General features: G+C 34.9%; 2 protein-coding genes across 3 annotated transcripts; both read left to right on the plus strand.

Moving 5' to 3' along the window:
• The first annotated feature begins 9,067 nt into the window (after positions 1-9,067).
• On the plus strand, positions 9,068-9,857 carry LOC149498303 (uncharacterized). Its single transcript, XM_089718379.1, has 2 exons — positions 9,068-9,285; positions 9,362-9,857. The coding sequence occupies exons 1-2, from the start codon at positions 9,151-9,153 to the stop codon at positions 9,599-9,601; spliced, it is 375 nt and encodes a 124-aa protein (XP_089574505.1). The 5' UTR covers positions 9,068-9,150; the 3' UTR covers positions 9,602-9,857.
• Positions 9,858-14,974: 5,117 nt separating this feature from the next.
• On the plus strand, positions 14,975-17,491 carry LOC105636122 (putative F-box protein At5g04010). 2 transcript variants are annotated; one of them, XM_012219296.4, is made up of 2 exons: positions 14,975-16,117; positions 17,127-17,491. In XM_012219296.4, exon 1 carries the CDS (start codon positions 14,998-15,000, stop codon positions 15,778-15,780), a length of 783 nt encoding a protein of 260 aa, XP_012074686.1. In that variant the 5' UTR covers positions 14,975-14,997; the 3' UTR covers positions 15,781-16,117; positions 17,127-17,491. The 2 variants fall into 2 exon arrangements, with proteins under 2 accessions (XP_012074686.1, XP_037495676.1); XM_037639748.2 differs by having other exon boundaries at positions 17,137-17,491.
• The last annotated feature ends 302 nt before the right edge of the window (positions 17,492-17,793 follow it).

Below are 17,793 nucleotides of genomic sequence, written 5' to 3' on the forward strand. Positions count from 1 at the left end.
TGTTACTTTAGGAATTTGAACAATAATTCAGGAAGGATGCAAGAAAGGAAAAGTGTGGATTACCTCAATAGGTATTCATTCATAAAGGATGGGTGGATGACTGGTTCAAATTCATCTTTCTCAAAAGAAGTGTATGAAGACCAATGTGAAAAGAAAAAGATGAATTTTGAGATTGTTAATAAAGAAAAAGAGTGTAAAAGTAAAATGAGTGAAAACATGATAAGTGAAAATAAAAAGAAAGAGGAAGAAGACAAGGAAGAAAGACAAATTCAACCTATAATTGTACCTTTGTGCAAAGAAATTTATTTAACCATCAATGATCCTGAACCATCTTTGCCAAATGTGTTTGTTGATCCTTTGCAAAAATTTGAAGTATGTGGTGACCAAGAGAAGCTACCTGAGATAGTGACCTCAACTTTGAGAGAACCAGAAAAGAATGAAGAAAAGGAGGAGGAAGAAGCCACAGGGCAAACAAAACAAATTAATAGCCCATTAGAGAGTGAATTGTCAAAGGAACAAAAGAGAGAAAAGAGTAAGGATGAAGGAAAAGAGGCCACAAAAATAACAAAACAAATTAATGGCCCAACTGTGAGTGAAAAAGAGAAACAAATTGTGTATGTGAAAAAGAAAGAGATCCAAAACAGTGTGAGAGAGGGTAGACCAGTCTTGATGATTCGGTTTAAGGAGTTTTTGCATAGTTTGACTAACATCAACACTTTTTCTCTACCTTCTAGTTCTGTTTCTTTGTTGCAGAGATTTCCTCAAAGTGAAGAAAAGCCTACATTGGTGAAGGAGATGCACGCTAAGGCTAGGATTCATATGAACATGAAGAACAAAAGCTATGCCAACCGTGCCAACAAGAGAAAAAGGCATGATGTGTTTAAACCTGGAGATTGGGTTTGGGTACACTTTCGCAAAGAAAAGTTTCCCAACCAAAGGAAGATTAAGATTGATGAACGTGGAGGAGAACCATGCCAAGTTGTGGAGCACATTGATGACAACACCTATAAGACAGGCTTACCAGGTGAGTATGGTGTTTCCATTACTTTCAATGTTAGTAATCTGTCTCCTTTTAACATGATTGCAGATTCGAGGACGAACCTTTTCGAGGAAAGGGGGAATGATACGAATCCGCCATCACTCATCCATAGAGACCAAGGGAACAAGGGAGCATGGATACCTCAACTTCTAACTAAGATTCGAGGACGAATCTTTTTGAGGAAAGGGGGAATGATACGAAATGGCTACCACTCAAACATAAAGCTCAAGGAAGCATGGAGAACATCTAAGTTTCTCACATTGATGGAAGCACATGTTGAGTTGGAACCTGAATTTCCAACACAAGACATGCCTAGACCATGCTTGGTTAGCACGCCCGTGCTAGATGGCACACCCCAGGCCGTGCCCTCGTCTGACTTGCTGAGGAAAACTCCTACATTGAAGCACGCCCGTGCCAAATAGCACACCCAGGCCGTGCTTCCCTCTAACTCTCACGAAGGAACTCCTACATTGAAGCACGCCCGTGCCAAATAGCACACCCAGGCCGTGCTTGTCCCTGCCTCTCAAATATTAGTTAGTTATTTTTGAGTTTTTGCTTTGCTAATGGGTTGGGCCTCCAATATTTCGGCCACCCTTGATTAGTTAGCCTTATTTTGTTTAGATTTAGTCAATCTTTAGTGGATTTGGATTAGATCTCCAAATCCTTAAGTTGTTATGATTTTATTAGTCTTATCCTTAGTTGGTTTAGATTTGCTAAATCCTACTCCTTAGCTAACTCTAAATCCTTTAAGGATCTGGACCTCTTAGATTAGTATAAATAGCTTGTTATTTTGTAAATATAACATCAATTATTCAATCAATGAAAGAGAGATTTTCTTCTTCCATGCCTTTGGCGTGTTCATGTTTTTAGAGAGTGTGAGATTGCATTCTTCTAATTGCATCAAGAATCAAGGTAAACTTATCAATTCTTTGTGGCGTTTATCTTATTCTTTTACTCTAGTATTGGTGTTCTTGCTTCTTTAAGCTTTGGGTGCCATAGAGGGGAGTTTATTCTAGATCTTTGATCTCTTCCAAAACTTGTCATTGAGTTCATGAAATTTATTTTCATTGGGTTCCGCGTCAGTTAACTAAGATTCGAGGACGAATCTTTTTGAGGAAAGGGGGAATGATACGAAATGGCTACCACTCAAACATAAAGGTCAAGGAAGCACGGAGAACATCTAAGTTTCTCACATTGATGGAAGCACATGTTGAGTTGGAACCTGAATTTCCAACACAAGACATGCCTAGACCATGCTTGGTTAGCACGCCCGTGCTAGATGGCACACCCAGGCCGTGCCCTCGTCTGACTTGCTGAGGAAAACAACTACCTTGAAGCACACCCCGTGCCAAATAGCACACCCCGTGCCAAATAGCACACCCAAAAACTCAAAATAAGCTAACTAACTTAATGATAGGCAGGGACAAGCACGGCCTGGGTGTGCTATTTGGCACGGGCGTGCTTCAATGTAGGAGTTCCCTCATGAGAGTCAGAGGGAAGCACGGCCTGGGTGTGCTATTTGGCACGGGGGTGCTTTAAAGTCAGAGGGAAGCACGGCCTGGGTGTGCTATTTGGCACGGGGGTGCTTCAGAGTCAGAGGGAAGACATGCCTAGACCATGCTTGGTCAGCACGCCCGTGCTTCACCTCAAAGCACAACCGTGCACTTTTCTGACTTCCACTTGTTGGACTAGAACTTAAACGCACGCCCCTGCTAACTGACGCGGAACCCAATGAAAATAAATTTCATGAACTCAATGACAAGTTTTGGAAGAGATCAAAGATCTAGAATAAACTCCCCTCTATGGCACCCAAAGCTTAAAGAAGCAAGAACACCAATAATAGAGTAAAAGAATAAGATAAACGCCACAAAGAATTGATAAGTTTACCTTGATTCTTGATGCAATTAGAAGAATGCAATCTCACACTCTCTAAAAACATGAACACGCCTAAGCATGAAGAAGTAGTCTTTAATTCATTGAATAATTGATGAATAATTACAAAATAACAAGCTATTTATACTAATCTAAGAGGTCCAGATCCTTAGAGGATTTAGAGTTAGCTAAGGAGTAGGATTAGCAAATCTAAACCAACTAGGGAGTTGACTAACAAAATCATAACAACTTAAGGATTTGGAGATCTAATCCAAATCCACTAAAGATTGACTAAATCTAATCAAAATAAGGCTAATTATTCAAGGGTGGCCGAAATATTGGAGGCCCAACCCATTAGCAAAGCAAAAACTCAAAATAAGCTAACTAACTTAATGATAGGCAGGGACAAGCACGGCCTGGGTGTGCTATTTGGCACGGGCGTGCTTCAGTGTAGGAGTTCCTTCGTGAGAGTTAGAGGGAAGCACGGCCTGGGTGTGCTATTTGGCACGGGCGTGCTATTTGGCACGGGCGTGCTTCAATGTAGGAGTTTTCCTCAGCAAGTCAGACGAGGGCACGGCCTGGGGTATGCCATCTAGCACGGGCGTGCTAACCAAGCATGGTCTAGGCATGTCTTGTGTTGGAAATTCAGGTTCCAACTCAACATGTGCTTCCATCAATGTGAGAAACTTAGATGTTCTCCATGCTTCCTTGAGCTTTATGTTTGAGTGGTAGCCATTTCGTATCATTCCCCCTTTCCTCAAAAAGATTCGTCCTCGAATCTTAGTTAGAAGTTGAGGTATCCATGCTCCCTTGTTCCCTTGGTCTCTATGGATGAGTGATGGCAGATTCGTATCATTCCCCCTTTCCTCGAAAAGGTTCGTCCTCGAATCTGCAATCATGTTAAAAGGAGACAGATTACTAACATTGAAAGTAATGGAAACACCATACTCACCTGGTAAGCCTGTCTTATAGGTGTTGTCATCAATGTGCTCCACAACTTGGCATGGTTCTCCTCCACGTTCATCAATCTTAATCTTCCTTTGGTTGGGAAACTTTTCTTTGCGAAAGTGTACCCAAACCCAATCTCCAGGTTTAAACACATCATGCCTTTTTCTCTTGTTGGCACGGTTGGCATAGCTTTTGTTCTTCATGTTCATATGAATCCTAGCCTTAGCGTGCATCTCCTTCACCAATGTAGGCTTTTCTTCACTTTGAGGAAATCTCTGCAACAAAGAAACAGAACTAGAAGGTAGAGAAAAAGTGTTGATGTTAGTCAAACTATGCAAAAACTCCTTAAACCGAATCATCAAGACTGGTCTACCCTCTCTCACACTGTTTTGGATCTCTTTCTTTTTCACATACACAATTTGTTTCTCTTTTTCACTCACAGTTGGGCCATTAATTTGTTTTGTTATTTTTGTGGCCTCTTTTCCTTCATCCTTACTCTTTTCTCTCTTTTGTTCCTTTGACAATTCACTCTCTAATGGGCTATTAATTTGTTTTGTTTGCCCTGTGGCTTCTTCCTCCTCCTTTTCTTCATTCTTTTCTGGTTCTCTCAAAGTTGAGGTCACTATCTCAGGTAGCTTCTCTTGGTCACCACATACTTCAAATTTTTGCAAAGGATCAACAAACACATTTGGCAAAGATGGGTTAAGATCATTGATGGTCAAACAAACTTCTTTGCACAAAGGTACAATTTGAATTTGTCTTTCCTTTTCTTCTCCCTCTTTCTTTTTAGTTTTACTTAATAGATTTTCACTCAGTTTATTTTTACACTCTTTTTCTTTATTGATAGTCTCAAAACTCATCTTTTGATTTCCATATTGGTCTTCATACTCTTCTTTTGAGAAAGATGAATTTGAACCAGTCATCCACCCATCCTTTGTGAATGAATACCTATTGAGGTAATCCACACTTTTCCTTTCTTGTATCCTTCCTGAATTATTGTTCAAATTCCTAAAGTAACAATTAGGATTATCGCCCTCCTCATCTTTAGGTATTTGAAATCTGGTTAGTGTAGTACTAGGACGAGCTCTTGTTGTATTAGAGCGTTGGGCAGCTTTAATCTCCTTCAAACCCTTTCTCATATCTTCGAAGAAACTGTTGAAGCTTTCAAACTGTTCTTGGATTGATTCCATTACAAGTTTTAATTGGGAATCATCTATTTGACTTTCATCCTCACTATTATCTGTACTCATGGTTAGTATTCAAAGAGGAAAAAACACAAAAAGATTTGAGTTATTGGTAAATCACTCCCTCACGTGTTTACACTCTTGTAATCACTCCTTGCAATTCTTCCAATTGAACTTCAGAATCTTAGTTCAACCAACCAACTCAAAGATCACGTTTAGAACAAGGAATAAAACTTAACAATGAAAAGCAAGCACAATTCTAGAATGAAGACTCAAAACGATATGGACAGTAGCACAAGAACATAAACAATGCACTACTTTAATGATCAATTAGAGTGTAGTGAACAAGCAAACACACCCTAATAATGTAATAGTAGCAACAGAAAGCTCACACAAAAACAAAGAAACTAGAATTTGAAAGACAATATTAGGATTTAATGTATGAATTTAGCTTACTACAAAGCAAACCAAATATGGACCTAATTAATTCTACCCAAAACAAAGCAAGTAATCAAAGAAAAACAAAAGAAAACAGTTTGTTTAACAGGTTCAGAACCGTGCATGGGCGTGCGTGTAAGATCTTAGTCCAACAAGTGGAAGTCAGAAAAGTGCATGGTTGTGCTTGAGGTGAAGCACGGGCGTGCTGCCTTGTGTCCCTTTTAATGCAACCCAATTTAAGTAGGATTCTTAGATTTGACAAGGATTGTAGTAGATTTTGCTCAATCTCAAAAGATATGGTCAACTAATTTTTGTTATCTTATCCACAAGTAGTTAAGATTGGATTTTATCACAAGATTATAGTGGATAACTAAATCCCATAAAATATGGTCAAATCCTTTTAGGATTAGGAACAATCCCACTAAATATGGTCAAATCTCCCAATGATTAGGAATAATCCCACAAAATATGGCAAAATCCCACAAAATAAGGTAAAATCCCTTTGAATTAGGATCAAATCCCTTGGATTCAGGAACAAAATCAAGATCCATACAAGCAATTTCAATGGTGGACGAAATTTTCTTTTTTTTTTTTAGTCAACAAGATCTAAGATCTAAACTTCCAGACTTGAACAATAACGAAATTTATGAAATTTAATTGAAGCAAAACGAATTGAACTAATCAAATAAGAAAAACAAACACAAAGAAACAAGATGAACAAGAAAACAAACACAAGAACAAGATGAATAAGAAAACAAATAAACACAAACCCTAGAGCTAAGATAAATAAGAATTTACCTTAATCTTTGGCTCTGATACCAAACTGACGCGGAACCCAATGAAAATAAATTTCATGAACTCAATGACAAGTTTTGGAAGAGATCAAAGATCTAGAATAAACTCCCCTCTATGGCACCCAAAGCTTAATGAAGCAAGAACACCAATAATAGAGTAAAAGAATAAGATAAACGCCACAAAGAATTGATAAGTTTACCTTGATTCTTGATGCAATTAGAAGAATGCAATCTCACACTCTCTAAAAACATGAACACGCCTAAGCATGAAGAAGTAGTCTTTAATTCATTGAATAATTGTTGAATAATTACAAAATAACAAGCTATTTATACTAATCTAAAAGGTCCAGATCCTTAAAGGATTTAGAGTTAGCTAAGGAGTAGGATTTAGCAAATCTAAACCAACTAAGGATAAGACTAACAAAATCATAACAACTTAAGGATTTGGAGATCTAATCCAAATCCACTAAAGATTGACTAAATCTAATCAAAATAAGGCTAACTAATCAAGGGTGGTCGAAATATTGGAGGCCCAACCCATTAGCAAAGCAAAAACTCAAAATAAGCTAACTAACTTAATGATAGGCAGGGACAAGCACGGCCTGGGTGTGCTATTTGGCACGGGCGTGCTTCAATGTAGGAGTTCCCTCATGAGAGTCAGAGGGAAGCACGGCCTGGGTGTGCTATTTGGCACGGGGGTGCTTCAAAGTCAGAGGGAAGCACGGCCTGGGTGTGCTATTTGGCACGGGGGTGCTTCAGAGTCAGAGGGAAGCACGGCCTGGGTGTGCTATTTGGCACGGGCGTGCTTCAATGTAGGATTTTTCCTCAGCAAGTCAGACGAGGGCACGGCCTGGGGTGTGCCATCTAGCACGGGCGTGCTAACCAAGCATGGTCTAGGCATGTCTTGTGTTGGAAATTCAGGTTCCAACTCAACATGTGCTTCCATCAATGTGAGAAACTTAGATGTTCTCCATGCTTCCTTGAGCTTTATGTTTGAGTGGTAGCCATTTCGTATCATTCCCCCTTTCCTCAAAAAGATTCGTCCTCGAATCTTAGTTAGAAGTTGAGGTATCCATGCTCCCTTGTTCCCTTGGTCTCTATGGATGAGTGATGGCGGATTCATATCAGGGACTACCTTTGCAGGACTACCTATCACACGACTGACCAACGCTTACACCAACTGTCCAACAATAATCTAATAGCTTTGTAATCTCAATTACTAATAGCTTGACTCATAGATTTCTATATCTTATTCCTAATAATTAATCTTTAAATAATTAATAACCTTACCTCTACAACCTATAAAAATTTAGTTCTGATACCAGAAGGGAGCTAATTGGCTTCGATCAATAATTAATCCTTTTTAATATCCTTATCTTCAATCTTATCTGTACAATCAAAAAGAAAATTTATCTCTCTAATAACTATGCTTATACTATTTATCTTATAAATACATGGATTATCGCATTCACAGTTATCTATATCACTTGAACTATCTTTTGAATAACTAGAAATTCTATTTTATATAAATCTTTAGGATTATCAATTATTTTTAAATCTATATCTGTATCTGTAATGGTGAGAAGCAAACTCATCATTTGTTGTTTTAACATATCTGATATATCTAAGTTATTTATTTTTTTCTCTCATCATGCATTGTGATTTATTAGTGTCCTACTTTTCGCAATTGTAATATATTATTTATCTTTTATCTTTTCTTTTAACTGTATTCTTCTTAACATTCTCAGGAGGTAAAAGTATGAGTCAAACTAAAGTCAAATATGACCAGATGGATCTAATGCCATTAAGCTATAAAGGACTGCTATAGCATGAGTATTTTATAGAGGCGGGGTGGCCCCCAACCCCCAAGCTCGTGGTTTAATGGATATTTTAAATCAATAAATTCAATTTATGTGCAGCTTCAGGTTTTATCCTATTATTGCTATTTTACCCCTTGTGTTTAAACATGATCATTGCATTGTATTTTTTTTCAAAAATATTGCATTGTATTTTTTTTCTCAAAAATATCATGTTTGAGTAAATTTTTTATTAAATTAAATCAAGTGATTGAGAGATTCGACCATTAAACCTAACTACAAAAAATTTGTCATCAATTTGGCTCCAACCCATGATTACCAAATAATTTATTCATTAGCTCTCAAAAAAAAAAAAAAAAAAACATGGTTACTTGCCACTTGATAATATATATATATATATATATATATATATAATTATTTTTTTGAGATGTTTTCTAAAAAGAAAAGTCAAAATCATTGACTTCTCGTAAAATTTAAGACTTGAAACATTGATTCCAAAAATATCCAACCAAACAGGCCATTGAATTAATAAAGTAAACTATATCTTCAATTGAACTTTATTTATAAGGTCAGAAGTTAAAATCTAATTCACGAGAAAATATACATTACATACAGAGTTAAAAAAAATATATAATAACTCGTGTCTCTGACTTTATATGAATTCTATTTATCTAATATTAAATGGTATAATGAAGTTAAAGTTGCAATTTTATTATTGGATAGAAATTAATATGCAAAAAAAAATAATAAAAAAAAAAGGATCGAGTTTAAGGTCATCCATGAAAAATTATAGTCAATTCCATATTTTTATTAACTATTATTATTATAGGTATGAAAACCAAAAGTCAATTTCTTGAATAGACCATCCATTACCATGTACCAAACTCTTTCCTGTTCATTTTTCACATATTTAAAACTTGTTTATGTACTTGTCTTGAGAATTATAAATTAGAAACGTTCAATGTATCTTCCTTTCTTCTTTGGCCATTTCCTTGTTAGAATGTATAAATGTTCTTTTATTTTCATTACACCAAGCCTTCAAAAAGAAAATCATAAAAATGACAAGTTCTAATAATTCAACGGGACTTGGTTTCATGGCTGCCTTCGCAGTTTCAGGCAGTGTACTTCTCATTGCTCGTCATGTTCATAAGCGTCTTGTCTCCGATTTTATGAAGCGGATTGAATTTGAATTAATGAATATATTTCCTTTCTTCCTCCTCCTCTTCTTCTTGTTATATTATTATTATATTATAGTAATTATTTGGGTTTGTAGGGTCAAAGAGATGCGAAGGAAAGAAAAGGGTGAGATTTGCAGATGATGTGATAGAGCCATCAGGAAACAACAAGCATCTGTCGAAGATAGCAGAAGGTAGTGGTAGTGGTGGGCACGTCATAAATAATTATATGCAAAGTTATAGTGCAAAATTGCTAGAGGATATGCCTCTAAATAGGCAAATTTTGTATAAAGGGATAATTGAGTACAAAGCACTTAAAGGGTATAACATATAAATTAAAACCATAAGCCTGCAGAAGAAAGATCTAATAGTAGAAGGAAATAATCAAGTGGGATCGATCAAATTGTGTTGCTGTTGTAAAATTTTGAATTCACGGCTTTCTTTTTCCTGTTCTATGTTTATTAATTTTGGGGTTGGCATAATTTTAAAATGTAATTGCAAATTCCATAGATTTTCCCATTCCAAAGACAAGTAATTGAAATGGGAATTGTAGATAATCTAGAAATTTATGGAATTTAATCATGTTGGAAAGTATCACGGATAAGTTTACCAAATTTTGAGAATTGTATAATAAATATTTTATATATAATTAATGATGTTGATTTTGCTTTTATTATTATTTTTTGGAAAACTGTTCAATTTACCCTTTATATTTGATTCATATGTACAAAATGCCCATTTTTTAACTTTTGGGTCATAAATCTCCATAACTTATTTTAACTGGCTCAATTTGCATAGTATCTCAATTGGAGAAGTGACGTGGAGTACACGTGGTCAACGTAAGAAAGAGAAAATTAAATATTTTTCAAATAAATATTAATGGTTGGTTGAAAAGATAAAGAACACTTTTAAAGCATAAATCTCTAAAATTCCTATCTGGCGAACCAAATCCTAATCCCAGTAAAGCTTGTGTGCTTGGCTGGATCATCTATCTTCTAAAATTTTTCTTTCTCTCTATTAATTGCAGTAGATAATTACATCTCTTGATTCATAGCATCTCTCTATCTTCTCCAAATTGTTTCTTCTTTTTATCAATTGCAGTAGATCATTATGTTAGGAGGAGAAATGCGTTGAAGCCAAGAAAGAATGATGATAAGGAGGAGAGAATATGATAAAGGAAATCTAATTTTAGAAAAAAATGGTCTATATTCGGTTCATGCTTTTTCTCACTCAGTAGAAGACTAATAGAAATGAATTATTTTTCAAGTTTTTCTTTTTTCTTTTATTTTTCAAGTTTTTTTTCCTTTTTGTTTTTCTTTCAAGGGTTTAATTATTTTAATATTTCTTTTCCAGTTTTTACACTGACTATGTATAAATTCTATTCTTAATTTTCTTTTCTTGTTTTTTTGTTTTTTTATAAATTAATTTTTCTATAATTTTAGTGTTCTAAAACCTTCTCTGCTATTCTTCTTCTTTACAATTTCTTTTAAATTGAAAATATATTATATTAAACTCTGGAAAAAGAAAAGAAAAAAATTATACAACTTTTTCTTATCCTTTTTTTTCTTAATTTTGGATTTCTTGGATAATTTGAGCTTTATTAATGAAACACCCTTAATTTTTATTTTCGAAACTTTTGAATTTTTATTAAATTAAAAATCTGAATTTTCAACTGTCTGGACTGCAAATACTGTTTAATTCTAATTCGAGCCCAAGTTTACAGAGTTGGGCTCAAGCCCAAAACATATTATTAAATATTTGCCTAGTGGAGAACCCTTAGAAATTCTTAAGAGTAAATATGGAGCACTAATTATTAATTTATTAAAAATGTATATGTATATGTGTGTGATTGCTATATAAATTAATTATTCTAAAAATCTATTATTATTATTATTATTATTATTATTATTATTATTATTATTACTATTTAGTAAATTGAGGAAATGTTCTAAAACCTAACCAAAAGAATCAAAATAAATCAAATCGGATTAAAAAACCAAACAAATCGAGCCGAATCATTGAATTAGATCAAACAAATTCGAATCGAACCGAAATGGTCTAGAAGCTCCGAGATTTTTTTTCTTTCTTTCTTTTTTTTTTTCTCCTTTTCTTCTTCTCCTTCCTAGCGCCAGCGCGCGACCTCCTCCTCCTTCCCTCCCTGTTTCTGGCCACAAGAGCCGATCGAGCTCATCTCCTCGCAGTCACGTCACCAACGCAGCTGCTCAGGCCTCCCTTCCCCTCTCTCCTTCGTTCCTGGTGAGTGTAGCAGCCGCAAAAGGGCCGCGATTTCGCTCGACCGTGAAATCGCGTCTCCAGTTCAGTTTTCCGGCGATCCCAAGCCTCGAGCCAGGTGCGGTCGACCTCCTCTCCTCCCCTATTTCTGTTTTATGGCATCAATCTTGAGTGATTTCGCCGGGATCGGAAAATCAAAAGTTGGGTAGCTGGTCGAAGGTTTAGAGGCGGTTTCCAACCAAACGAGGCACATTCAGTTCAAATTGGTCATATAATCGAGGTCCTGGCATAATTTCGAGCATTTTGGTGTGCGAATCGCAAATTTCTGGGCAAAAATCGATTTTTCGGCCACCGTGGACGGCGGAGATGGCGGCGGTCCGACGACCGGCCGGAAGACACCAAGGAACAGAATTTTCCTCTCTTTGTGAGGATCGTGGAATCGTCGCTCAAATTTCAATCGGTACGCTCTAAGACTCAATTCTCAGTTTTTGTATATAAAGAATTAATTGATTAATGAATTTAATTGACTAATTAAGTGAATTAAATTGAATAATAAGAAATTAGGTTATTGGAATAGCCTAAATATATATTGAACATTGTCAAATAAATTACATAAACTATAATTATAATTAGAAGATTTGACATGAAAATAAGAATTCTTAGTTATTATTTATGTGAGTTGATTATTTGTTGATGCAAGAGCTTAACGGATGTTTGAGTTACGAATGTGGCGGATGGGAGGTGTTGTTGTGAGTTGCCCGACGGATGGGCTGTGTGTATTGATTAATAAATATATAATATTATTGTGATATTTAAACAGGTAGATAGTCATATTTCTAGGGGAGGCTCTGTCGAAATTTCAATAGAACCTAGACTAATTTTAATTAATAACATAATAAATAAGCTTATTTAGATAAATTCTATAATTTGATACATAATAAATAAAGTGCTCTAATTACTTCATTATTATCATTATTATTCATTTAATTATTCAATTATTTATTTATTTTCATTATCATTGTTTATTATTATTATTATTATTATTATTATTATTTATTTTATCGTTGTTGTTTATTGTTAATATTATTTATCTAATTATTTATTTGCATTTGAGTATGGATGTCTAATTGTGCATTGCATTACGATGTTTAACTGATCAATATGTTTGCATTTAATTGCAATACTTGATTAATTGTGTTGTGATAATGTTATGCTTTGTTTGTGTGGAATTAGGATGAAGTGGGTCACTATGGTTTGTGAGGACGGTCGATAAAGCATGGATCCTGATTATGATGAATTATGAAATTGGACCGTTGGCTGGGAAAATGGGAGATCGGCATCCCCGTGTGCACCTGATACTATGGATTATATAGAAACCACAACATGGCCTCTCGTCGTTGCGCACCTGATAGTCTAGATTTGATCGCAGCCCGCAGGGTGGCCTCCTGTTGTGAGCGCCTGATGATCTAGATTGGATGGAGACCACCGGGTTGCCTCCTGTTGGTATGGAAAAGAAAAGAGAGAATGTAAAAATAATGAGAGGACTGGTCGTGTGAGGATTAGACCGGTCGGCCAGGTATGGGAGATTGGCTCCCCGGGTGCACACGTTTGAGAGGATGGGCCATGTGAGAATACGGCTCGTCGGGGGTTTCGGTGATGCAACTGACTAATTTCCACGTGATGTGATTATATGAAGATGTTAATGATTGTGAGTGCTGGTGATATGCCATTTATGTGACTGGCTGCGTGAGCATATAACTAGTCGGATGACTAAATTGATATGTTTACACATTTGTGTGAATGCATGTATTGTGCAATAATTATTACTCCTTAGAAAACTCACATGTCTTGTTTAATTTTTCTGGAATTAAGTTTCTCTTTAATTCGGTTTAAGCTATATTTCTTTGCCGCAGGGCTATAAAGAAATTTTTCTAGTGCCATAATTATTTTGCTATGTAACTATGTGTATAAGCATCTATGTATATCAAACAGTTAGTAACTCCGCAGTTGTAAAATCTACATACATTTAGTCGTGCATTAACATAGATGAAATAATTCTGTGAGCCCATATCAGAAATGTGATGTATTGTAAATTGGGTTCGAACTGTAGAATGTTGAAGATGATAAATTTGGGCCGAGTTATAATAAAATCTTGAGGTTTATTTTTCATAGTAGTATGGGCCGAATGTTTGAAATTTATATTCAGACAGTGGAATTTTAGTGATTTAGGCTTACTACGAGTTTCGGGGGCCTTAAGTTTACCTGGGCTCTAGTGCCGGTCCAGCCCATGGTTTCTGGTCGTAACAATTAATTTTTTTGGTTACCATATATATTTTTGTTAATTATATAAAAGAAAAAAATGGAAATTTTTCTTGGAAAAAAATAAAAATTGATTTAATTCTTGAAATTTTGTCTATTTCCATTCAATAATGGCATGATAATTATTTATTTAATAATCATCTAAATAATTATTATAACAATAAAGGAAAAGGAATGTGTCAGAATATATGCGTATATATGTATGAGAAGGGGACATATAATAACGCGCAGATGCATTTCTATGCTTACCACGCGCATTGACCCATTAAGAGACTGTATTAATTGAGCCGGTTAAAAAGAAAGTATAGAGATTTATAACCCAAAAGTTAAAAAATAGGCTTCTTGTACATATTATCTAAGTTCAGGTTGAAATTAAACTTTTTCCTTTTTTTTTTTTGCTCTCTTCATTGTTTTTAAAATGTTAAATTTGCAAGTTGGATCCTCTCTTTATAAATTTTCAGGTCCCAGCTAGTTATTATTCTCATGTCTAACAACATAGTCAAATAAAAGAATTACAAAAAGAATTGAAAATAAGATTAGATAAGTTCTGTTGGGTGTGCATATATATAAGACCTAAGATATTCTAAATTTTCACACTTTTTAAATTGAAAATAACATTTCAATTACATCCTTTTGGAGAATTAGTAATTAATAGTAACATAATAATCTTTGTTTTCTTTGGCATAATTTCCAAAAGAAGGTATTTTATCAGTAGCATAATAATGGAAAGTATAAAATTGAGCAAAAAGGAAAAATATTCTTTGATGGTTATGTGCATCCATCAAAATATTAAATCGACTTCATGAAAATTATTTGTCTAAAAATTTTTAAAAAAGTGTTTTAATTTTATTTTTTTTTCAATATATATTAAAAATATTTTCATTTCAATAAAAAATTTTATTTTCATTGGCTTGGCTTTGTAGATGAGTGAGACATGGATGGAGATAAAATTTTCCCTCAACTTCATACAATCTTTCAAAAGAAAAAAACTTTATACACATACGTGTGGACACAAAGAGCATGCACGTGTTATCCACTCTTCTAACCTTAAGCATGTGACGTGTCGTTTTGTTTCCATGCAAAACACCACTTCATAACACGTATACAAAGCCACCATAGCCATATAAATATTATTCAGATCATCTCCATATCCAAATTAACGATAACAAAGGTAAAAAAATGCCCCAGCCAGAGCTGCTTTCTTTTAAATCCAACACCAATACTTCACCGCCGCCGCCGTGGGAGGTTATTGTTCTTGTTGCTCACCACCTTGACCCCAAAGCTCTAGCAAGAGCCTCATGTGTTTCCAAGTCATGGTACATTTCCATGTCTACAGATCATATTTGGCAACCTCTATGCGCTACCCATTACCCTTCTCTTTCTCAACTCAAATTCGCTGATCCTTCCATCTCCTATCGCCGCCTATACGCCATGGCTTCTATTGCAGCCAGTCGCCGTGTGAAAAAACCTAATAAACCCCAAATTTCCCTAGAAAATCTCATATTTGTCATAAATTTAAGCACAAAGAATCATCTTCATCTTCATTCCACTGTCAGCATTGCAAAGCCGGGTGTTGAACTTGATATCCGGCAAGAGGTGTTTAGGTTTGATATTGACGTATGTTACAAGAATAAATACGAGGTATTAGAAGATATGAAAATTTCTTGGAATTTGATATTGAAGGGATGGAGCAGGGTCTTTACTATGATGGATTGTGAAGGGAAAGTGAGATTTGGTTTGGGCGTTGATGGATGGTTTTCAGAGGAGCTTCCATCTCCCGGGTGTTGCTCCGGTGGCTATTCAAGTGGGTTGGTGGCAGACTTGAAGTTAGGGTTTTGTGGAGGTGGGAAGAGGGAAGTTAGAGTTGATAAGGTGAGTGTGGGTATTTTGAATATAGTTAACTGGAGATATGTTAGTATCGATGATGGTCTTAGGTATTTGCAACATTTTCTTGTAACATAAATACAATAGCAGTTAAGTCTTAATATTGCAACTCTCTTCTTTATCCATCTGGGACTGTTTATTCTTCTTTTGCTAAAATTACAGTCGCGGATTTTTTGTAACAATTAAGTCTTAAAACCCTAGAGCCTAACTTCACTAAAGGAGATGTGTTCTCTATCATCCGGCCGTTAGAAAGAGAAACGGGGAAAAACAAAAAGGAAGAGGTTCCATCTTCTCTTCGACTGCCCTTGGAGCCCAGACGATTTGAAGCGAGTCCTTATCAAGAACCGTCGCTGTTATTTCCTTTGTAACAGAGCTTGACAACATCCGTTCTGATTTTTGTTGAAGCCTTAAATCTGTGAGTTCCTTTCTCCTTTTTGTGTTGTATTTTAAATTCTCTTTTCTTTTATGTAAGTTTTAAAATCTTTGAAAAAACAATTTTCTTCCCTTATTTACTATTCTAAGATTTATGAGTTGCCCAGCGAAAGGGGAAATGGCTTAGTTTGTTTTGTTTTGAAGTGTGTTTCACTTTCTTATTAAGTTTCTCTGATTAGTTTACTATAATGAATGAAATAAAATTTTAAAAGTAGGGTCTGATGTATATATTTGATTATGAAAGAATTGAAATTTTTCTGCTATGTTATGGATAACCTTTTGAGACAGAAGATTAGTAATGAGTCCATGATTAAGGGTTAGATTAAGTTAATGATAGCGTTATCGAAAATTAAATCGAAATATATATTTAAGATGATTGCTAATCATTGCTTGTTTCTTTGAAAGTATTGAGAGGCCTCTGATTGTACATCTTTACAGAATTATGATGTAATTTGGCCTATCAACTTGTTTGTTGGAATTCAAAATGCTTGTTTTCTGAAATGAATTCTGCAAAATTTTGTGGATTTCATTTGGAAGTTCATGTTTCAGATAAATCGCAGATTTGATTTTGCACTTTATTAATTCAATATAACTAAGTCAAATTAATTCTTGATTTGTAAAATTTTCATGGTTAAATTGCTCTGGTTTTCATGTTTTTGAGTCATTTGTAATGACTCTTAAATTAGACAGCGTGCCGTATTGATTCCTGATTGATTAATATGCTTGAAAATCTGTTCTTGGTTGTTGAATTTATAGAGTATGAAATATTTGATCTTTGATGTATAAATTCTGCCATGAATTATCTGAGAGTTGTATTAATCTGCTTAGTTCAAGCGATGCTTCAGTACTTCTTTATTTTCTTAGAACTTAAAAGAATGGTAGTTGCTGTCGGTAGTTATGTGACCTTTTAGGCTTGTCTGTTAGTTATTGGCATGCTTTTGCTGGATTTACTTTTCATTCTAAATGCGATTGCGTTTTTCTTACCGAGACAGTTTGAATCAGAGGAGGTAGATGTGAAGTTGTACAATGAGAAGCCAATATCAAGATGATGAGATGGGTGATACTGATGGAGAAGAGTTTGAATCAGAGGAGGAAGATGTGAAGTTGTCTGAACCTTCAAAGAATGCCATATCCAACAGAGATGGTCTCAATGATAAACTTCAAGATATTAGCTGGTCAGAGAATGTGGGGTGGATACACAAGCTTTCCATTGACATTGATAAAGAGCAAGATGTGGATGTGAATGATGACCTGGCATGAGAGCTATATTTGTAAAATTTCTATTTCATGTTCAATGAAACTTTTTGTTGTTGGTTAAATGCAAAGTATGAACAAGATCACACTTTTTCCTCCAAAATTTTCAATTATAAAGACTTATCCCTCTGTTTTAATCAATGATTTATTGAAGAAATTAATAGTTAATCCTCAAGCCTCAAGTATACAAATGTGCAGATCAATTGTAAAGTATTTGGATTTAAGAGTCTCTGAGTATATCAGCGTTCAATATTCAATTTATAAATTATAATTGCGTAAAAAATTAAGTGTTAATTTGGTATTGATATTGTTCATAACATGTTTAGGATCAAATATTATCAAAAAAAAAAAAAAAAAAAACTATTAATAAATAATAAATTCTTATAATGTGGTTTTAATTTTATA

The sequence above is a fragment of the Jatropha curcas genome, chromosome 2, assembly GCF_041381405.1.
Source record: "Jatropha curcas cultivar XTBG-Jc1 chromosome 2, XTBG_Jcur_1.0, whole genome shotgun sequence".
Taxonomy (NCBI): Eukaryota; Viridiplantae; Streptophyta; class Magnoliopsida; order Malpighiales; family Euphorbiaceae; genus Jatropha; species Jatropha curcas.